Genomic DNA, 22,040 nt, shown 5'->3' on the forward strand with positions numbered 1-22,040 from the left:
AGGAGCTAGATAGGATGAGGAGGGAGAAGGGGGTTGGGGAATGGGAGCTGGCTGTTGGCAAGAGATCTGCTAGGAGAAGAAGATTTTCAGATAGTTTTATTATTGGTGTTTACAATAGATATGACCAACTGTCAGAGTCTAGTGGCGAGGAATCTCTTGTAGCTGTAGGTGTAGGAAGTATGCAGCAGACGTCTGTAGTTACGGTGGCTAGAACAGTAGCAAAGTCGAAGAGGAAGAAGAAGGTTCTGCTGTTAGGTAGTTCTCATGGCAGAGGTGTAGGCCAGCAGTTGCAGGAAATGCTGGGTTGTGAGTACCAGGTCACCAGCATTGTGAAGCCTAATGCAGGATTGGCTCAGGTGACTGTTAACATAGGGGGGGGGGGGGGGGGGTTATGTAGGGATTTTACTAAAGAGGATCAGGTAGTGATTGTGGGTGGGGCTGGTAATAGTATTGATAGGGATGGGGAGTATAACATAGATGGTGACCTGGAAAAGATAGCCACTCAGACTGGCAACACGAATGTGCATTTTGTGGAACTGTTTCAGCGTCACGATCAGCCTCATCTTAATACAGCCGTCAGGCGTAATAACATGAGACTTGGGGGTGCGCTGATGACAGAAGGCATGAGTCACATTTCAGTGGTGTCGGTGGAGTCTATCAGCAGGACGGGTTTCACTATACATGGCCTGCACCTCAACAGGTATGGGAAGGGGGGATTGGCATAGCTTATAGGTGACAGCATAGGTGTGGTTGGTGGGATCACTCATGGGAAAATTCCTGCAGTAGTGGGTGTTAGAGCTGCACCTTATTTAGATTGAAGTCAGCTGATAGGTATTCCTGCTTAAGGGAAGTCTCTCTAACAAAGGAACCACTTTTGACAAAGCTTAGGTACCCGAGTAATGAGGGAATTAGTATATTTCATCAAAATATACAGGGTATTAGAGATAAAGTTAGTGAACTGCTTATAGATGTTGACTCTTAAATTACTGGTATATCTGAACACTTCTTAAATTAGGAGATAATTCAGAGGCTTCCTTTACCAGGATACAGGTTGGCTGGCAGCTTTTCGAGGAGCTCTTTGCGGTGTGGGGGAGTAGCCATGTATGTGAAAAACGGCATCCCATTTGAGTCAACTGATGTTTCAAAGTACTGCACTGAAACGGTGTTTGAATGTTGTGCAGGTGTGGTTAAATTTAACGGAGCTAAACTTCTAACTGTTGTTATTTATAGATCCCCAGACTCCGATTTCACAACATTTTTGCTAGAGCTAGAGGAGGTTCTTGGTTCACTTTATAGGAAATACAAAAAGTTAGTTATATGTGGTGACTTCAGTATTAATTGTATAAGTGATTGTGCAAGGAATAGGATGCTGGTAGACCTCCTTAATTCATATAATCTTATGCAAACCGTATTCTTTCCAACGAGAGTGCAAGGGAACAGTAGAACAACCATAGGCAACATTTTTGTTCATTCCTCATTACTAGAAGGGCATTCTGTTAGCAAAAAGGTGAATGGCATTTCAGATCATGATGCACAAATTTTAACTCTAAAAGATTTTTGTGCTGCATCACGTGTTAAATGTAGTCATCAGCTGTTTAGGAAAGCTGATCCAGTTGCTGTAGAGACCTTTGTAAGCCTCATCAAGGAACAAGAGTGGCAAGATGTTTATAGCGCTGATACAGTAGACGATAAATATAAAGCTTTTCTCAAGACTTTTCTCATGCTCTTTGAAAGTTGCTTTCCGTTAGAACGTTCAAAACAGGGTACTAGCACAAACACGCAGCCTGGGTGGCTGACTAGAGGGATAAGAATATCTTGTAGAACAAAGTGGCAATTATATCAAAACGTTAGAAACAGTCAAAATCTAAATGCAGCAGCCCATTACAAAGAATATTGTAAGGTGCTTAAAAATGTTATTATGAAGGCAAAAAGTATGTGGTATGCAGATAGAATAGCTAAGTCTCAGGATAAAATTACAACCATATGGTCAGTCGTAAAGTAAGTGGCTGGTCTGCAGAGACAGGTCGAGGATATAGAATCAGTGCGTAGTGGGAATGTCCGTGTTACTGATAAGTCGCGTATATGTACAGTATTTAATAATCACTTTCTGAATGTAGCAGGTGAACTAAATAGAAACCTAGTCCCAACAGGGAATCATATAGCGCTCTTAGAAGAAAGTGTTCCGAGACTGTTACCTGAAATGCTCCTCCATGATAATGACAAGAGGGAGTTTGAGTTAATAATTAAATCACTAAAGACCAAGAACTCTCATGGATATGACGGGGTATCTAGCAGAATACTGAAGTATTGTTCCATCTATGTTAGCCCAGTACTTAGCCATATCTGTAACTTTTCCTTTAGGAGTGGTCGGTTTCCTCACCGATTAAAGTACTCGGTAGTGAAGCCACTTTATAAAAAGGGAGACATTGATAATGTTGACAATTTTAGACCTATTTCTATGCCATCGGTGTTTGCTAAAGTTATCGAGAAGGTTGTATATACAAGGTTACTGGAGCATTTAAATTCATATAATTTGCTGTCAAATGTTCAGTTTGGTTTTAGAAATGGTTTAACAACTGAAAATGCTATATTATCTTTTCTCTGTGAGGTTTTGGACGGATTAAATAAAAGGTTGCGAACGCTAGGTGTTTTCTTTGATTTAACGAAGGCTTTTGACTGTATTGACCACAAAATATTACTGCAGAAGTTGGACCATTATGGAGTAAGGGGAGTAGCTTACAATTGGTTCGCCTCTTACTTTAAGAACAGAAAGCAGAAGGAAATTTTCCACAATATTGAGAGTGGTAGTGATGTTCAGTCCCAATGGGGCACTGTTAAGTGGGGCGTTCCCCAAGGGTCGGTGCTGGGGCCACTGCTGTTTCTTATTTATATAAATGATATGCCTTCTAGTATTACAGGTGATTCAAATATATTTCTGTTTGCTGATGACACCAGCTTGATAGTGAAGGATCTTGTGTGTAATATTGAAGCAGTATCAAATAATGTAGTTCATGGAATAAGTTCATGGAATAAGTTCGTGGCTTGTGGAAAATAATTTGATGCTAAATCACAGTAAGACTCAGTTTTTAACTCACAATTCCACAAGAACCGATATTTTGATCAGACAGAATGGGCATATTATAAGCGAGACGGAACAGTTCGAGTTCCTAGGCGTTCGGATAGATAGTAAGCTGTTGTGGAAAGCCCATAACCAGGATCTTGTTCAGAAACTAAATGCTGCTTTATTTACTATTAGAACAGTATCTGAAATACGTGACACTTCAACACGAAAAGTAGTCTACTTCACATATTTTCATACGCTTATGTCGTATGGTATTATTTTTTGGGGTAATTCTTCTGATTCAAAAAGGGTATTTTTGGCTCAAAAACGGGCTGTTCGAGCTATATGTGGTGTGAGTTCGAGAACCTCTTGTCGACCCCTATTCAATAGTCTGGGAATTCTGACATTGCCCTCACAGTATATATTTTCTTTAATGTCGTTTGTTGTTAGCAATATTAGCCTATTCCCAAGTGTTAGCAGCTTTCACTAAGTTAATACTAAGCAGAAATCAAATCTGCATGTGGAATGCACTTCCATGACTCTTGTGCAGAAAGGAGTGCAGTATTCTGCTGCATTCATTTTCAATAAGTTACCACAAGAACTCAAAAATCTTAGCAGTAGCCCAAACTCTTTTAAGTCTAAACTGAAGAGTTTCCTCATGGCTCACTCCTTCTATTCTGTCGAGGAGCTCATGGAGGAGCTAAAAATTAAGCAAATTCCAGTGTTACATTGTTGATTTTCTTTATTTAAACTTACTACTTGTCACCTGAATATGTTTTTCTATATTTCATTTTATCTGTTTCTAATATCGTGTTATAGGGTTGGGTTGTCTGGGGAAGGAGACCAGACAGCGAGGTCATCGGTCTCATCGGATTAGGGAAGGACGGGGAAGGAAGTCGGCCGTGCCCTTTGAAAGGAACCATCCCGGCATTTGCCTGGAGTGATTTAGGGAAATCACGGAAAACCTAAATCAGGATGGCCGGACGCGGGATTGAACCGTCGTCCTCCCGAATGCGAGTCCAGTGTCTAACCACTGCGCCACTTCGTTCGGTATCGTGTTATAATTTCATGTACTGATTTGTTCCATGACCATGGAAACTTCTCCTTAATTTGGTCTCCCGGAACAATAAATAAATAAATAAATAATCATCTATTACCGGGACCATTAATTTAATCTTATAGAGACACTGACTGACCAGAATCAAAAGGAAATATTGCTGCTGAGGCGGCAGAAATGTATATTAGTTTACTGGAGTGCCTAGTGGATGCTTCTTCTGGAAATAGCAAACATATGTTCCTCAATGTAGTGATCCCCTAAATCTAATTTTCCGAAAGCAAAGGATGTGCACAAAACAGCATGTACTGAATTTTGCACTATACTTCAAATGTATTGTTTCGCTCGCTTCTTTGTCACTAGACAACAACACGAAATTGTCACTTCTCACGGTTCTATCCCAGATGATGGAATTGTTAATTTTTGCGCAAAACTTCTTAGAAAAATATTTAGTTATGATTACTGTTAAACATTCGTTTTACTCCTTTTTCTTGCTGAAATCTGTATTGATTCCTATCCAGACACGTTTCATCTATTACACTGAAGCATTTTCAGAGGACTTAATCTGGAATAATACAGTTTTGTTTTTTTATAGGTACATATAGATTAGAGAACAGTTCACATCATAATTTCTGCATTAATAATTGATTACGTATACTTATTAGCTTTCCACCTTATGATGTGATAGTTATTCAAAAATTAGGTGCAAATTCTGTAGTATGATGCAGATGGTATGTGATTACCAGAGCTCATCGACACTATGGTTTTCATTTTTAGTAAGCCCGTGTGTTTCCGGACACGGAAACAAAAAATAGGTATAGGTGTAAGAATGCCAGTAATAGCTTTCATTGCGTTTCCGAGAAAAAGTACAGGAAACGATGTAACTGTTAAATGGTGAAAACACCTCATAAGTGATTTATAGATTTTATACATGTAGTTATTAAGAGTTTATGATCTTCTTTGGCAAATCTCTATGGAGCTAAAAATCAAGATACGGAAGATGGAGGCCACAAACTACAAAATGTCTTTCAGATGAGTTATTCGACAATGTTTCGGATTCCATTAGATACTAGTTATCAGGTTGTGATGTGCTGAAGAGTGGAAACGCCATGTGACATGCGGTATAATGCGAGTGACGTCTGCAGCTAGCACAGCTAGCTACAGAAGACTGCGCATGATACAGGGCGGGTCAGGAGGAAAGGTACGCGGTGTTGGTGATTCTGAACAAAAAACTTGAAATGAGCATATGTCCTTTTCTTAACGATATCCGATACATAGCTGTATGAAAACCACGAGCATCGGTCGCATGTTGTTCTTCAGTAGCACTCACATGCAAATCCAACCAAAGTGACAGACTTTGTAGTGTTGTCTTTACTGGCATTTTAGTGCGCACTTCACTTGCGCATGGTGTGCTCGTATTTTACACGCATATGCTCAAATAAAGTACAGTACGAATGAGCTCAGATAAGCAGCCCAGCTGGAACCGCAAGACCGCTACGGTCGCAGGTTCGAATCCTGCCTCGGGCATGGATGTTTGTGATGTCCTTAGGTTAGTTGGGTTTAACTAGTTCTAAGTTCTAGGGGACTAATGACCTCAGCAGTTGAGTCCCATAGTGCTCAGAGCCATTTGAACCATTTTAAGCAGCCCAGCAGTTGTATACAAGTGCTGCAAAATGCATTGCAATTGGCAGTTGTGTTTTTGAACTTTTTTGTGAGGAAATGTATACAATTAAACAAAACATTGTATTAGTTCCCAGTGTTTCATTTACTGTCACTTGCATTTGTTCTGTTCCCCATTTTTTTCTTAAGTTTCCTCGAGAACTGTTAAGAACAAGAGATATTTTCATATGATTTTTTTTTCAGAATAACTAATACTATCACACCTCATAGCACGTAACTTTCCTCCTGACACCCTGTATAGCACTGACAGCGCCATACTTGGTGACTGTAGACGGTGTTATCTTAGTTGCTGTTTTGTTGTAAAATGGAGCCAAGTGGATTTCCTGAAATGTGACGTGCTTTGCGTGTTGCAGACGACGGGCAACATCCTCAACTTCTGCGAAGTGGGGCTGAAGATCTCTGGCGTGGCGCCCATCACGAGCCCGGCGGCCGTCCAGTTCCCCAACACGTCTCTTACGTCGGTCACCGTAGCCACCACCGAACGGCACACCGTCGTCTTCCTCGGCACCAGCTACGGTTCCATCAAGAAGGTCAGTCACACCACGTTCATCATAACCGTATGAGTGAATTGTAAAATGTTAACTTTCACTGCCCGAAATGTCGCGGTAAATTAAATATTCCGGGCTATTATGCCGTGATCGTGTGGCTTTTCCATTAAAACCCAACGTTTCGTCCCCATCTGCCGAAGACGTTTTCAAGGGGGATCGTAGCTTGTTTGAATGTCCGATTCACGTCCTGGATATGTACTGACAGCAGCAAAATTCCATTTATGCGTGTTCCCCTGCAGTAGCGGGACGTTGCATGTTTTAAATACTTGGGAGCAGTTGGCCGATGTCAGTTGGCGTCGTTCACTGTTGTTACCCCAATGGTGGAAGACTCTTTTCAGCACCGAGATTCAGACGTCATTCAGTTTTAGTCCTGCTCCCCCCTTTTGAAATTCCTGGGGTGTTTAACAATTTCCATGGCCTCTTGTAAGGCCTTTCATGGTATCCGCTTGTGGCTGCCAGTACTTGACTTCTATCAAAGTGAATGCTGCCGTCTCCTGGTTGTAACAGCTGGTCTGTCAGCCTGTTGCCTCCTACAGTTGTCTCGTGCTCTTCTTCTCGTTATTTCATCTTTTTTTTCTTTAGCCACATACATCTCCCTTCAATTACACGAAATCCTGTAATTTCCTGCTTTTTTTCCCAGAGGTCTGCGAGCATTCTTGGCCAATTTTAAGTGATCCTGTGGCTTCTATATGGGTTTGTAGATTACCGAGATGTTCCGTTTTGCCAAGGTTTTCCCTATGCGGTCGGTAACTTCCATAACGAAAGGCAGGATAACGTTCGATTACAGAGGCACTTGTGGATTGCTATAACCGCCCCACAGAAACAATAGAGATTCACAAGCGCCTGTTAAATCGAAAGATTTTTTGCCTTTCGTTAAGGACGTTACTGACTGGATAAGAAAAGTCATGTCGAAAGGTAGCCTTGAGGTAATCTGCAAACCCATCCGGAAGATACGGACTCAGCTAAAATTGTCGAAGGATGTTGCAAACCTCTAGAAAAACCAGCAGTCTATTAGATTCCCTGTAGCTGTGGGGAGATGTAGGTGGGTGCAACAAAAAGAAATGTCAAATCACGACTAGAAGAGTACAGGAGCAGCTGTAGGAAAGGAGAGATTGACAGGTCAGCTGTTACTGAATAGTCTTTGCAACTAGGAGACCACGACATTCACTTCGATAGGACTCAAGTACTAGCAGCCACCAGCGGATACTATGAAACATTATACAGAGAGAGGGTAGATATTGTTAAACACCCACGAAATTTCAATAGGAGAGAGGAGGGCGCGAAATTGGATGACATCTGGATTCCGGTGCTGAAGAAGATGTGTACGAGTCTTCTACCATTGGGTGATAGCAACAATGGTCGACAGCAGCCGACAACGCCCAATTGCGCCCACGTATTCGAAGCATTTGACGTCACGCCTCTGCACGGAAGCACGCGTAAACGGAATTCTGCTGCAGTCAATAACGATCCGGATGTGAATCGGACACTCAAAGACCCTACGATCCCTCTTGAAAATTTCCTCCGCAAATGGGAACAAAACGTTGGGTTTTAATGGGAAATCCACCCGACCATGGTACAATAGCCCGGAATATTTCATTAATTGTGACATATGAGTGAATCGTTGCGACGGGATCTTCTCATGAAATTTCAATCGGCAGTTTTCTCCTCCGATTGCGAAAACATTCTGTTGGCACCCATCTACATCGGGAGAAATGATCATCACGATAAAATAAGAGAAATCAGGGCTCGCACAGAAAAATTTAAGTGCTCGTTTTTCCCGCGTGCCGTTAGAGAGTGGAACGGTAAGGAGACAGCTTGAAGGTGGTTCATTGAACCCTCTGCCAGGCACTTTATTGTGAATAGCAGAGTAATCATGTAGATATAGACCTAGACGTAGATCGTCGAGCAATGCGGAAGATGGTTGTAAAAAGCGCATGAAATCACTCGTGAGTTACAAAGGCCTATGTAAAAACTGACTGCATTGGACAGTTGGTGATTGGAAACGAGTGATTTCCAGTGAAGAATCACGCTATAACCTCTGGCAGTCCGATTGAAGGCTTTGGGGTTGACGAATAACTGGAGAATGTTACCTGCTATCATATATAGTGGCAACAATGCAGTATGGAGGCGGTGATATTACGGTATGGGTTTGTTTCCCGTGGGTAGGTGTACTGCTTGCTGTAAAGGAACAGTTCGGAGACGATGATTGTTTTAGCGTGACAGGGCACCCAGTTATAAAGCAGCATCTATGAACCGATGGTTTGTGGACAGAAACAATCCTGGTATGGATTGGCCTGTCCAGAGTCCCAGTGGAACACCTTTGGAATGGGTTACAAAGTCGACATCGCTCCAAACCCCAGAGTCCTACATCACTACATTTTCCGGTTTCGGCTCTTGAGGCATAATGGGCTGCCATTCCTCAGGACATTCACACACCTCATTGAAATTGTCCCCAGCAGAGTTAAGCAGTCATAAAGGCGAAGGGTGGACACACTCCATATTAATGTCCACTGAGAGGTGTACATATGCTTTTCATCAGATAGTGTACATGATTGTGATAGTAAAAAACAGAAAAAGTCGAGATCTTCTGGAAGGTAGCCAACAGTCGTCCTACCGGCGAATGCAATAGGAAAACGCGGGGGGGGGGGGGGGGGGGCGGACTTGTGGCGATTTTCTCTTCTCCGTGAATGGCCATAAGTTCATTACTTATGAAGAGTGATACGATCAGTCCCAATAGGCATACAACAATAGTAATTTAGTAGTTTATTCAGTTTTTCACCTACACTAAAAAAATGACGTAAAGGAATTATCCGAATGGTACGGTAATCGGTAGATGTGATTATGTACAGACAAACAATGATTACAATTTCAGTAGAATAGGATTGTTTTTTCAAGAGAAAGAGCTTCACAAATTGAGCAAGTCAGTAACGCGTTGGTCCACCTCTGGCCCTTATGCAATCAGTGATTTGACTTGGCATTGATTGGCAGAGTTGTTCGATCTCCTCCTGAGGGATATAGTGCAAAATTCTGTCCTATTAGCGCTTTACATTGTCAGAATGCCGAGCTGATGGAGGGCCTTGCCCATCATGTTCCAAACGCCCTCAGCTGAGGAGAGATCGGACGACCTTGCTGGGCATGGTAGGATTTAGCAAGCACGAAGTCAAGCAGTAGAAACTCTCGCCGTGTACGGGCGGGCATTATCTTGCTGAAATGTAAGCACAGGATGGCTTGCTATGAAGGGCAACAGAACGGGGCGTAGAATATCGTCGACGTACCGCTGAGCTGTAGGGACCCCGCGGATAACAACCAAAGGAGTACTGCTACGAAGAGAAACACCACCCACTCCATAACTCATGGTTGTCGGGTCGTACGTTGGGTGAAAGTTAGGTTGGTACTCCACCGCTGACTGGAGAGTCTCGAGACACGTCTTCGGCTTGTAATGTCATTAACTGGAGTAGAACTGTCGTCAGTATGAGTCCCGCTTCGAACTGAGTCCCTATGACCAGCCAAGACGTGTCTGAAGACGGCTCAGACAGTGGTGGGATACCATCTGTCACCCGCCAAACGGCCCGAAACCGGGAGTGTTGGTCTGGGGTGCCATTTCTTTTCCCGTCTGGGTCCCTTTGGTTGTCGTCGGCATCACCTTTACAGCAAGGCGGTACCCCGACGATATTCTTTGCCCTGTTATGGTTGCCCTTCATGGCAAGCCATTCTGGGCTTACATTTCAGCAAGATAATGGCAGCCTACAAGCGATGAGTGTTCCTACTGCTTGTCGTCGTGCTTGCCAAACCCTACCTTGGCCAGCAAGATCGCATGATCTGTCCCCAGGTGAGAACGTTTGGAGCATTAGGGATACTGTCCTCCAACCAGCTCGGTATATTACCATCTAACGCGCCAGTTGGACAGAATTTGGCACAACATTTCTCAGGAAGACCTCCAACAACTCTGTCAATCAGTGCCAAGCCAAATACCTGCTACCATAAAGACCATAAGGGCCAATGGTGGACCAACGCGTTAACGATGTGCTCAATTTGTGAAGCTCTTTCTCTTGAAGAAATAATCCAACTTTTTGAAATTATAATCATTTGTTCGTCTGTACATATACATCACATTACCGATTTCCGTCCAGTTCGGATAATTCCTTCGTGCTGGACCTTCTCTCTCTCTCTCTCTCTCTCTCTCTCTCTCTCTCTCTCTCTCTTTCTCTATGAGTTAATTATTGAAAATCACACCCTGAGGTCGCTCACCCGTAGCCGTGGGATGGGTGGCCTTATGACACCCAAGGCTACCGAGAATCAAGGGAGAAGGGGAAAGAAAATGTCAATTTAATCAACGAAGTGTTTATGACCTGCATTGACAGTGAGAGGACTAAACTCCACGTTAGCTGTGACACGGGGGCACTGCTCCGAGGTTGGAGACCCAACACCTCTTTCAGTTCTTTGGGAGTTTCTGCATATATGTACTTAATTTTGTCGTATCGCCCTTATCAGCGGCGTAAGGAAGACACTAGTATAGATATTCAGCTTCCGCCTCATCTGGCCCCTTGACAGTCCAGAAATATCTCACTTCCATTGTAAGTTTAAAACATCTCGTACTACTATTGATAATCTAACTGGAGGAATTTCTGCGTAAGCGTACAACAGTACCACGGTCTTGAGAAACGGCGCTGAAGACCTCGCTGTTTAGCGCCCAACTATTCTAAATCCATCCATCCATCTACGTCTGCAGCAGATAGTAAATATCCTTGTTGCTACTGAAAAAGCCGGCCGAAGTGGCCGTGCGGTTAAAGGTGCTGCAGTCTGGAACCGCAAGACCGCTACGGTCGCAGGTTCGAATCCTGCCTCGGGCATGGATGTTTGTGATGTCCTTAGGTTAGTTAGGTTTAACTAGTTCTAAGTTCTAGGGGACTAATGACCTCAGCAGTTGAGTCCCATAGTGCTCAGAGCCATTTGAACCATTTTTTGCTGCTGAAAATGTACTCGATATTGTCTGCAGACAATATTATCCAACACACACATGAGCAATGCCTCGGTGGTACTTTTCCATTTTCCTGCTAGTGTTATTTTAGATATATAACCGTATGCGCGGTTTCAGATGATTCCCTCAACTTAACGGTCTCCCTCATGAGTCTTCCAAGCAATACATTATTTACAAAAGCAACACTGAGAGATCCTGTGGATTGTTCTTTATTTGTGAACGACTTCATATATTCCCTTCCACCTCTATCTTCATAACATTGTCTGCTCTGCTACAACTGTCACTAAGGGTAGTAGAAGAATGATGGAACTGTATCTGTCGTTTCCAATTTTTTTTATTCTCTTATCCTGAAACTGAGCGATACCGTTTTCAAATTTAAATATTTTGTGGTATGTTGCTAGACGCCATATCTGCGAAAAAGAAATCATATACCCCACTTGGCTGCCCCACGTAAAGGATTTGATACGTGGGAAATGATATGATTTCTTAGGCATTCCTGACGTGAGTAATAGCAGAAGGACCTCTGGGAATGCATCCAGATTTACGATTCCAGTATCATCAGGGACGTCTCTCTCTCAGCACCGGGTAGAGATGAGTTGTCGAAATATTGTGCAGAAAAATTGAATCATCTATACGGTTGAACGCCTAGAAATGGATGTTTTGTCGTTTCGCGAAAACTTAATAAATCACATAACTTTAACTGTGTTATGCGCTCAAGCTGCCTGGACAATGACGAGAAGGAAAGTTTTATTTGTACTGTTTAATACTTGCAGCCCCTTCGCACTCCGTTCTTGTCGAATTAGCTTGCGTACTCGGAGAGGGCGGCCGGCATAAAAATTCGTAACAGCGGGAATGTAGACTTTCCCGCTCTTGTGCGGCGCCCGAGTCGCTTTGAGCACAAAACAGCACGTTTTATCTTAGCCATAATGCCGCGCCGGACCGATGTTTGACCTCCGATGTTTGTTTTGTCGTCTCATAAAGCCGCCGTCCGACGTATTTGCCCAAATTTGCAGCGGTCCGTGTGCAGCTTCGTTCAAAGGGCGCAAGGGGAAGAGTTGGGCTCACCAGCACTTCCTTAGCGCGCGCGTCACAGCCTGGCCCTGTGCCTTGAGCCCTCCCGTCTGCCACAAGGGATGCGAATGCTGCGCTGCGGCATGGAACCTTTGAACCACTCTCTTATGAGATCAGTAGCCTTGCCTTAATGCAATTACTGTCACCAGTCACTGCCATATTCTTTCTCTTTTACAATTTATCTGTAGGAACGGCTTTCCCGGTGGAGTGCATTTTTTGCTATTCACCATTTTTTACTTCCAGTACCACGTTAGATTCAATTTCTGATTCTATGATTTTTTTTTGCAGTGAAAGTTTGTAGTGGAAAGACTGGCCAAAACATTGTAGTTTCTTTTCTCATTGCTAGACATTTCGAGTAAAGGGTGATTCAGGTGCCCCTACCGCTGTAGTTTTGTGCAACTTGCAGTGTTATAACTGATATTCGTAAAGTATCCGCTATATTTTCAAATTCTCTCGTTCGCTGCGCGCAAACAATTAATCCCACAGAAAATAATTGAATATTATTCAAGAAAATCGTACAAAAATGACGTTCAAACGCACCTTCTCGCCCACACTCAGCTCTCATCAGTCAGGAGTTCTAGTACTTTGTTCATGGCACTACCTCCTACCACTGTACATATATTTGCAATTAAAAGAATTATTTTCCACATTCAACCTCTTTTTGACTCCATTGACTGGCCATATTAAGCCACCGGTTTAGTCAAACACCTAAGAATTGTAAAATTGACGTTTGTATAAATTTTACGTAACAATGTTGTGAATTTTAGCAGGATAAAATAGACAATTACATCATTACATTCGTCAGACATTCTGTCTATGTAGCTACTGTGCTTATAAGTGTTAAGTTTGGATAGACTTGTCAACATAATTAGTTTCAGCGTAATGTTTACAAAAGTCGTTTTTCTGTCATTAATCTCACGGGCAAGTTTAAATTAATTAAGTTAACAAAATAGCCAACTATGCTGGTTACAAAATAGCCCTATCAGTAGAGCTCAAAAAGGTCAGATATCAGGGATAGTTCGTGTAGTTGGAAAATTTTGTACAGTGGTAGAAGAAAGTGCCAAGAACAACTTACTGAAATCCTGAATCTTGAAGTATGAGCGTGGGGTGGAGGTGCGTTTTTAATTACATTAAATTTTCTACAAAAAGGTTCTGCTCATTTGTTCTAGAGGACTTATAGTTTGCATGTAACAAGCGAGAGAGTATGAACATCTCGCGCGAGGTTATGAAGACCAGGTACAACATTGCGGGTTGCATAAAACGGCAGAGGTAGGGGTAGCTGGAAAAAAAAAGCTCTACGCACTATGGGACCTAACATCTGAGGTCTTCAGTCCTATATCTAAACCATTTTGCGATTGATTTTGATCTTCTGATGACTTTATTAGACGGTAAACGACATAATCTTCTGCAAACTCTAAGAGGGCTGCTACATCGTCTCCCAAATTGTTCACACGCATTAGAAACGGCAGAGGGCTCTAGCACTTTCTTGGGGTACGCAAGACGTAACTTGTGTTTCACTCGATAACGTCAATTGAGTCTCTACGAATTGTTTCCTTTTCGACAGGAAATCACTAACCCAGTCGCACAACCAAGATGATACTTCATAGGCACGCAATGTGATTAGATATCGCTTGTGAGGAACGGTGTCGGAAGCCATCTGGGAATCTAGAAATATGGAATCAACTTGAAATCCACCGTCGATAGCACCCATTACTTTCTGTGAATAAAGGGCCAGCTGCATTTCACAAGAACGATAGTTTCTGCATCCGTGCTGAGTGTGTGTCAACAGATACTTTTATTTCGAGATATTTCATAATGATCAATTACAGTATATATTCAAAAATCTCACTGCTGAATCATTGAACGAACACATTATCAAAAATGAAATTCTGCCACTTGCTGTGTAGGAAGAAAGGGTCGCTGTTGACTTCATATTAAGGATTGGGGAAAGATGTCCAGATACTACAGCAACGTGTTTTTCGTTACATGGTCAGAGTTTTGTATTTCCCGTGCGGGGAGTATACGAGACGAAGAGTGTATCCTACCCAGAATTCCCACTGCAGTTGGCGTACTTGGTACGGGATCTAGTCGCCCTCTCGTATTATCAGTGTTCCTTCTGTGGCAATCTGTTTGGAAGTTACAGCGAATTTCTGAAAGTCTGCATTTGTTGATTAAGATAGTATCATTATCTGGCAGATGAAATCCCGCGAAGAACTGAGCCAAAAGGAATGTTGAATTGAATCTTACGTCAGTTTCATATACTCACGTCACAAATGCAGAATATGAGACACAAGAGATTAACATTGCGCGTCGCAGTAACAGGAATTAGGTGCTGCTTCCTTCCCTTACGCTAACATCGATTAATGTGAATATACAGAATTTGTCAACCTTCAAGATAAGAGAATCGTAGAAAAAAAAGGAAACATTAATCCTGACACGCATCTGTAAGAGTTTATCCTCTAAACCTAATTTTATACGAGTGAACGCTATCACATTTATCACTATACGTCGGTAGTTTCACAAACTGCTCTCGACTTTAGTATGCATTCCAGAATCCTGTCGGCGTTTGAGAACTCATTTTGTGACTGATGGAGGTGATTTTACGAGTGAATATGTCTCCACAATAATCTGCGCGAAAAACCCATTGACAAAGTCTTTTTCTTTTTTCATCCGAACGAATTTTCAACGACGTAGTTTGTTGCCTCACTGCCCGTAGTTCTCAACGACGTAGTATGTGGAGTGTTTCGTTTTCTCCTTCAAGAAAGCGCTGTAAGTAAAAACAGACGATAAACCGTTAAGGGGGAGTTTGTGTGCGTAGCAGGAAAGTGCACTAGGTCCAGTTTGCTGGAAGGGCGCCAACTCCACGGAAACGGCTGCCCATAGACTTCATGCGGCCACAAGGTGAGCTCGGCCGGTGCCGTAAAACAACAGCGCCAAATGAAAAGCTATCATCTCCACATGAAATATAACTTGTTCTTGTGAAAATTCGTCATTGCTATAGATGGTCGGTTTCCGTGGGTGCAATAAAAAGTTCTGGGACACAGTTTCCGTATTATCGTACGGTAGAGAAACGTTGAATGGAATCTCATTCGCAAGCAGTTCCCATTTATCACTGTTTGTTGCCAGTTTGGTACCAGGTCTGGTAAAGTGAAACACGTCTATATTTTTATGAAAGAACTATTTTTAATCTTAATTGTTTCAACCCATTGGAGCGTCCTTGTACTGCAGGCTCGAGAATGAAATTTACGCCGTATGGCGCAGTGAGTTGTTAGTGTGTGGCTTGGTGGTCCAGGCTACCAATAGTAAAGTTACAGGTATATCACGTGTTATGTCAGGATGTTTTTTCTTCTCAGTTGCCTCGTGTTCCACTACTGTCTATATGGGAAAAACAAATCCCATCGTGGTTCGGAGTCCACATTTAACTGCAAATCTCCCTGCAATCGGTTGTACAAAGCAATTATCAAGTCTTACACTGGAGGACACAGGAGCTCAACGCCAGTAGGTTCGTTCCTAGTAAAGCATACTGGCGTTGGAAGTAATCTTTCGATTGATAAGAGCTTTAATATTCAATGTTACATGATGAAGGGGCAGTCCAATGGAAACTAGATAGATAAAAAATTTAGTAAACTCTTTATTATTTCAAAAGTAATCGCTATAACTGTAAACACATTTATCCCGCTGCGAGACAAGTCGGTCAGTGCCTTCGTGAAAAAATGTCTGCGGTTGCCTAAGGTATTATGATAGTATCCAGGCGTGCACTTCTTGGTCCGAAGCAAATCGGTGGTCACGAATGTCTTTCTTCAGGGCTCCAAAAACACGCAAATCGCATGGGAAGAGATCGGGACTGTATAAAGGATGAGTAAGGGCTTCGCAACGACACTTCTGCAGCGCACCCGAAATAACCTTGGTAACATGTCGAATATGGCTTGCGGTAGGGAGCTATCGCTATTATTAGTGTAGGTATGCAGTACTATTACTCTGCCTTATTGGTGGTTGTGCTTCATAGCTCTTACAGAAATCTAAAAATATACTGGTGTCCAAAATTAAAGCAGCAAACCGCTGTTTCCCCGTCCTGTGTCTGATCCACGATATAATCATACTGTCAACCAGATGTCCGTACGGTCGTGTTCTGCACGGAAGATGGCATTCCGGTGAACGGATAACCATGCCAACGATGACGTCACCGCACCTATGAAATGAGGTAGTGTTTGCCAGGTAGCCCTACGTCCACAATCGCTGTGACCACAATGACAGACGGTGCACTGTGGCACAGAGAAGATGCCAACCAGACTCTTTGCGATGGAGGGCCATAGAAAGAAAGGAAGCATGACAGTCGGAAACTGGTTTGGCCCGACGGTTTAATGTGAATCTTTCTGCTCTTTCTCGGATGTGGCGACAGTACATAGAGACCGAAACTGTACCCCGAAGACCAGGGCTGTACCGAACACGTGTGACTTCAGAAGAGAGGACCGTTATTTGGTTGTATGGGTACGACATTACCGGCTTAGTACTGCACGGCAACTGGCTGTGAGCTCGCAGCATCTACTGGACGTGTTGTATAGAGGCAAACGGTGTGCAGAAGGCTTCAGAAGAGTGGCCTTTATTGTCCGAGACATGTTGTGTGTCTACCTCTGACGCGTCTTCACAGAAGGGAATGTCAAGAGTGGAGTCATCAACATGCCACCTGGACGGTCGGACGGTGGGCCAATATTGTTTCCACAGATGAGTCTCGGTTTAGTCTGGAGAGTGATTCTCGATAGATTCACATCTGCAGGGAATGTGGGACTCAACTTCGGGACCTAAACACTGTGGAGAAAGAGGGAGATCGAGGAGGACCCCTAATGGTGTGGGCAGGGATTTTGTTTACCACACGAACCCCTCTTCTTGAAATAGTATGGGTGAATCGGCAATGTTTAACTGCTGTCAGGTCACGTGACGAGATATTGGGACCTCATGTACGATGTTGAGAGGTGATGTGCGCGCAGACTTCCTATTGATAGACGATAATTCTTAATTCATAGAGCAAATGTGATTGGCGTTTTCTTGGAAACCGAAGATAGTGCACGCATGCCATGGCCTGCTCGCTCTCCCGATTTGAATCCCATAGAGCATGTTCAAATGGTTCAAATGGCTCTGAGCACTATCAGTCCCCTAGAACTTAGAACTACTTAAACCTAACTAACCTAAAGACACCACACACATCCGTGCCCGAGGCAGGATTCTAACCTGCGACCGTAGCGGTTGCGCGGTTTCAGACTGAAGCGCCTAGAACCCCTCGGCCACACCGGCTGGCGCATAGAGCATGTCTGGGATGCACTACGGTTGCACCTCGTCAGCATCCATCAACCACTCTCCAAGACTGCGAGCAGCTCTGCAGGAAGAATGGGCGTTACTGCCTCAACATGAGACTAATGATATTATTCACAGCAGGGCCCGTCGTAGTAAGACTTGTATTGCTGCTAGAGGTGATCACGCTCCATACTGAGCACATTAACCGGTTGTCGGAATGTGTGCGCAAACCCGTTAAGTTGGAGAAAACGAAGAACACTTGTCAACCATTACGCATGTTGCACTTGTTTACGTTATGTACTCATTGCATTGCTTCTACAGTACTATCACTTGTTTATACTGTTTTGTGGCAAAGTAAACGCGGCCTTGCAAAATTTCCTTATGTTGCTTTAATTTTAGACAACTGTGTACATTACGTATACTGAACTTAGGTATCTTCAGTCATCGGTTCTTAGGCGCAGTCATTTCTGTATTTCACTTCCTTACATAAACCGGGACCCGTGAGCTCCCCTAAGATGTTCCCTCGAGTGTACTGTTTCGGCTTTTCAGTGGCTGAAAGCGAACATCCTCTCCATTTATTTGCCGTTTTATGGATCATACGCTCCGCTTTTATTGCCAATACCTGGGGCTTTCAAATCCCTGCCAACATCAAAACGGCACAGAAGGCCTCATATGCATTTGACATGTAATGAACACCACTTGCTGTATGCAGCCGTTACTGAACATTCACCTAAGGAATCCAAGGGATTGCAATTAAATTGTGCTAGCTCAGGTTTCTGCTGCCTTTGTCGTCTTCAATAAAACTTTTTCATTTGACCGCGTCGTCATTTTATTTCACAAACCTACGTGTTGGCGACTGTTGCAGTGGTCTTTAACAGGGTTGTGTATTTGTAGTAATGACACCACCCCCAGAAGAATAGTAGTCGAGACTTTATGGAGTAAAATTTTATTTAAGGTGTAATTAAAATGTTTGAAGAAAGGAGTCGCAGCCAATATTGGCTGAGGGCACCGAGACTGGCAGTAGTGTACCACATTTCGTAATAAGGTATGTTGCGAGCAATGCCATCCCTTCAAATTTTTAGCAGCAGGTTCTTGCGTGACAGTTGAAGGTGCGAATACATTAATTTTATTCCTGAGGTAACAGAATTCCCAGAACTATGTCCAGATTTCAATTTCATATTTCACATAATCACTTATTCCTTCTGATCATAAATACTACATCCACATCTAGCGTTGAACTGTTGCGAAAGAATCAGAAATGATTTAAAAGAACAACACGCGTCAATTTATGATATTGAACGGACTACGTCCTCCCTCCCTCCTTACTTTTGTTTCTCGTAGCATAGTTTCTTTCACACCAATAAACTGTCACCACCTAACTCAGCGCCCGTAATCAGGATACGTTGCGAGTTAGTGTACAATCTGCGACGGAGAATTGTTTAAAAATGCCACACGTGGCATCACTGTCTGTGGGATAATGAGCCTTAAATGAATGTTAATATTTCTTTCTTGTCGGTGTACACCTGATCCATACACCAAATGATTGTATATATAAACGCTCACATAAACTGGGGAACAGTCGCAGTGTATCGCTTGGGAAGCCTGTTACGGAATTTAGAATAAAGAATTTATAAAAGAAATTGTTTTAGATACGTGATACAACTTATTGCGAGATCATTAAAACCGACATAGAAAACTACTGTTCTATAACTATACAACAAACATGTACCGTACTAATTTTGTAGTAAATAATGTCTTTTGATAATAGCATCATTTAGATCGTCTGATATTTTTTTTATTTATTTCGCTGTTTCGGCTACTGCAGTCATTAAATACTTGCAATCAAGATTCATGTAACATAAAGAGCGACGGAGGTTCGTTATACATCAAGCTACAAAAGATGAAAAATTGGAAAGTTGAAAATATAATACGAACACTAGCGCCATCTGTCAGCTAGTACTTAAATCTCTACATAATGTTCTGAGCTAAGTTGTTAGTTGACGCCCAGATTAGATATAGTATTTTAATACTGACCCTGCACGTTCTTTTGCGGTTTCTTCGTTTTATTGGTAAGTGGACTTTATAATCTTTTTTAACTTAATTTATTGTCTTTTGTAGCTTGATATTATTTAACAAACGCCTATTCCTCTTTATGTCCCTTTAATCCTAAATACAGATATCTGATGATTACAGCACCCCAAACGGCGTAATAAGTAAAGAAAATTATTAAGCGATCTAGACGGTTTTATTCACATAATATTCACAAAAATTCATACAGGAAATTTATTCCTTTATTACTAAATAAACTATATCTTACAGTAATGTAAGAACTACTTCATTCTCTGTCTGGCCCATTTTACAGTTTTTCTCGAGTGCTTACACACAGAAAACAGTGACAGACGGCATCAAAATAGAACAGCAGTTATTTTAATGTGCTATTTCTCGCTTTTAATGTAGGGCGTCTTTTGAGATGTGCAGCATTAGCACTCGGTCCCGCAAATGCTGGCGTTCTAGCGCGACCCGTGTCACGCCAGGGAACCGGAGATTGGCTGTTAAGTGATCGGCGGTGTTATTGACAGGGAGTAACAGAAGCAACGCGCGCTCGCCGGCTGCTCGTTTAAAATGGGAAGGGAGCCTCGCCACGTCCGACCTAATCACACAGCTCCGTTAATTCGGCTAGCCATTAACGAGAAAAACTTTGTCTGTGTGAGTGCGTGCGGGCGCGCGCACGCGCTCTCACTCGCTATGGCAGAGGTGACACGTCGAAACGCGCTGACATTTAAAGAGTGTGATTGCCTTCCATCTCATTTACCCCTAAATCAATACTGCATTAACCTTCCATAATGGAGGCAGAGACGGACTGTGGCCATCTGTGTGGCAGCTTCGCTGAAATGAAACTCGTATCATACGGATCCGTGATCGAACTCTGAAATCAGACCCACCGTTTAAATATAGAAGGAAGGAAGGGAGGGAGAAAGGATTGAAGGAAGTAAGACTACAATCTAGCTTTGTTGGAGAGGGAAGAGAAAGGATGAATCTGTGGCTTATTTAAGGAAGCACCCCAACATTCACCTGCAGTGATTCAGGAAAGCGATGGAAAACCTGAAGCACGATGGCCGAAAGGATCCTTGAAGTTCTTTAATTCAGAAGAAAAGTCTAGCGTCTTAACCACTTCGTCACCTCGCATTATGTGAAAATAGAGATATGGAAATGCTCCGAAATTTAGCCTTTGAACAGTTAAAAAAGAGCGACGTTTTCGTCAAAAAATTCTGTCTGCTGTACACATGTGATCATAAGTATCCGGACATCCCCAAAACACACCCTCCGCCACACACCGTCAGGTGGCTTGCGGAGTATGGATGTAGATGTAGAATATACGTTTTTCATATTAGGCGCATTGTGTTGTTTGTAATGGAAGGAAGTGTGGGACGCAGAAATTGTAAAGGGAGTCGAAAGTTTAAATAAAGCAAGCAAGTATAAATGGAGGTAGGATGCGCTGATTACGCAGACATGAAGAGGCTTGCACAGGATAGACTAGCATGCAGAGCTGCATCAAACCATTGTTTGGACTGTTATTTCTCTTTCTTCCCATAAGCGAGTGGTACTAAGACGGGAATGATTAAAATGGTACACGGATCTGTCCCCAATTCATTGTCCAGGGCCTCGTGAAATACATATTTCATGAATATGTCACAATGAATGAAAGTACTTTGTACTATGTTCTCATTGTCAACATTCCGTGGCCGAGCGGTTCTAGGCGCTTCAGTTCGGAACCGCACTGCTGCTACGGTCGCAGGTTCGAATCCTGCCTCGGGCATGGATGTGTCTGATGTCATTAGGTTAGTCAGGTTTAGGGGACTGATGACCAGAGATATTAAGTCTCATAGTGATTAGAGCTATTTGAACCTTTTTTCTTTTTTTTTGTCAACATTACTTCCCCGACTACTGTTGAAGAAATAACCAGAGATTCTGCATCCCCGAACAGGACCACCAGAAGAAAGCATGTGATTGCAGATCATATGTTGTGGTCAACGAAACTTTGGCCTAAATAGTTTAAATAACTGCTTAAAATAAGTAGGTGATCCGGTTTCGAGTACTGGCCTGGCTCAAATTTTCATTTGCCACGACGTGTTCATTTTCATTGTAGGTGTAGCGTATTTGGGCGTATTTTGTCGATATTACATTTCATTTATTTCATCTTACATTTTTCCCTTCAATTCATGTCAGTAAAATTAATTATATTGGTGTGCATATATCCAAACTACGTGCACGTGATAAAGAGTCACTGCCATGTGGCGGCACACTATTTCTGTACGAATACAAACTGACGAACGTGCCACGTAGCTGGAGCCCCTTAAA

General features: G+C 42.7%; 1 protein-coding gene across 1 annotated transcript in view; it reads left to right on the forward strand.

Annotated features, from left to right (window-relative positions):
- The window catches only part of LOC126470783 (plexin-B), a 1,233,199-nt gene that overhangs the window by 513,847 nt on the left and 697,312 nt on the right, over positions 1 to 22,040 (forward strand). Inside the window, exon 3 of the mRNA XM_050098792.1 lies at positions 6,149 to 6,325. Within this exon, the coding sequence (XP_049954749.1) occupies positions 6,149 to 6,325 (177 nt within the window). The remainder of the gene's footprint in view (positions 1 to 6,148; positions 6,326 to 22,040) is intronic.

This window comes from Schistocerca serialis, chromosome 3, assembly GCF_023864345.2.
Source record: "Schistocerca serialis cubense isolate TAMUIC-IGC-003099 chromosome 3, iqSchSeri2.2, whole genome shotgun sequence".
Classification (NCBI taxonomy): Eukaryota; Metazoa; Arthropoda; class Insecta; order Orthoptera; family Acrididae; genus Schistocerca; species Schistocerca serialis.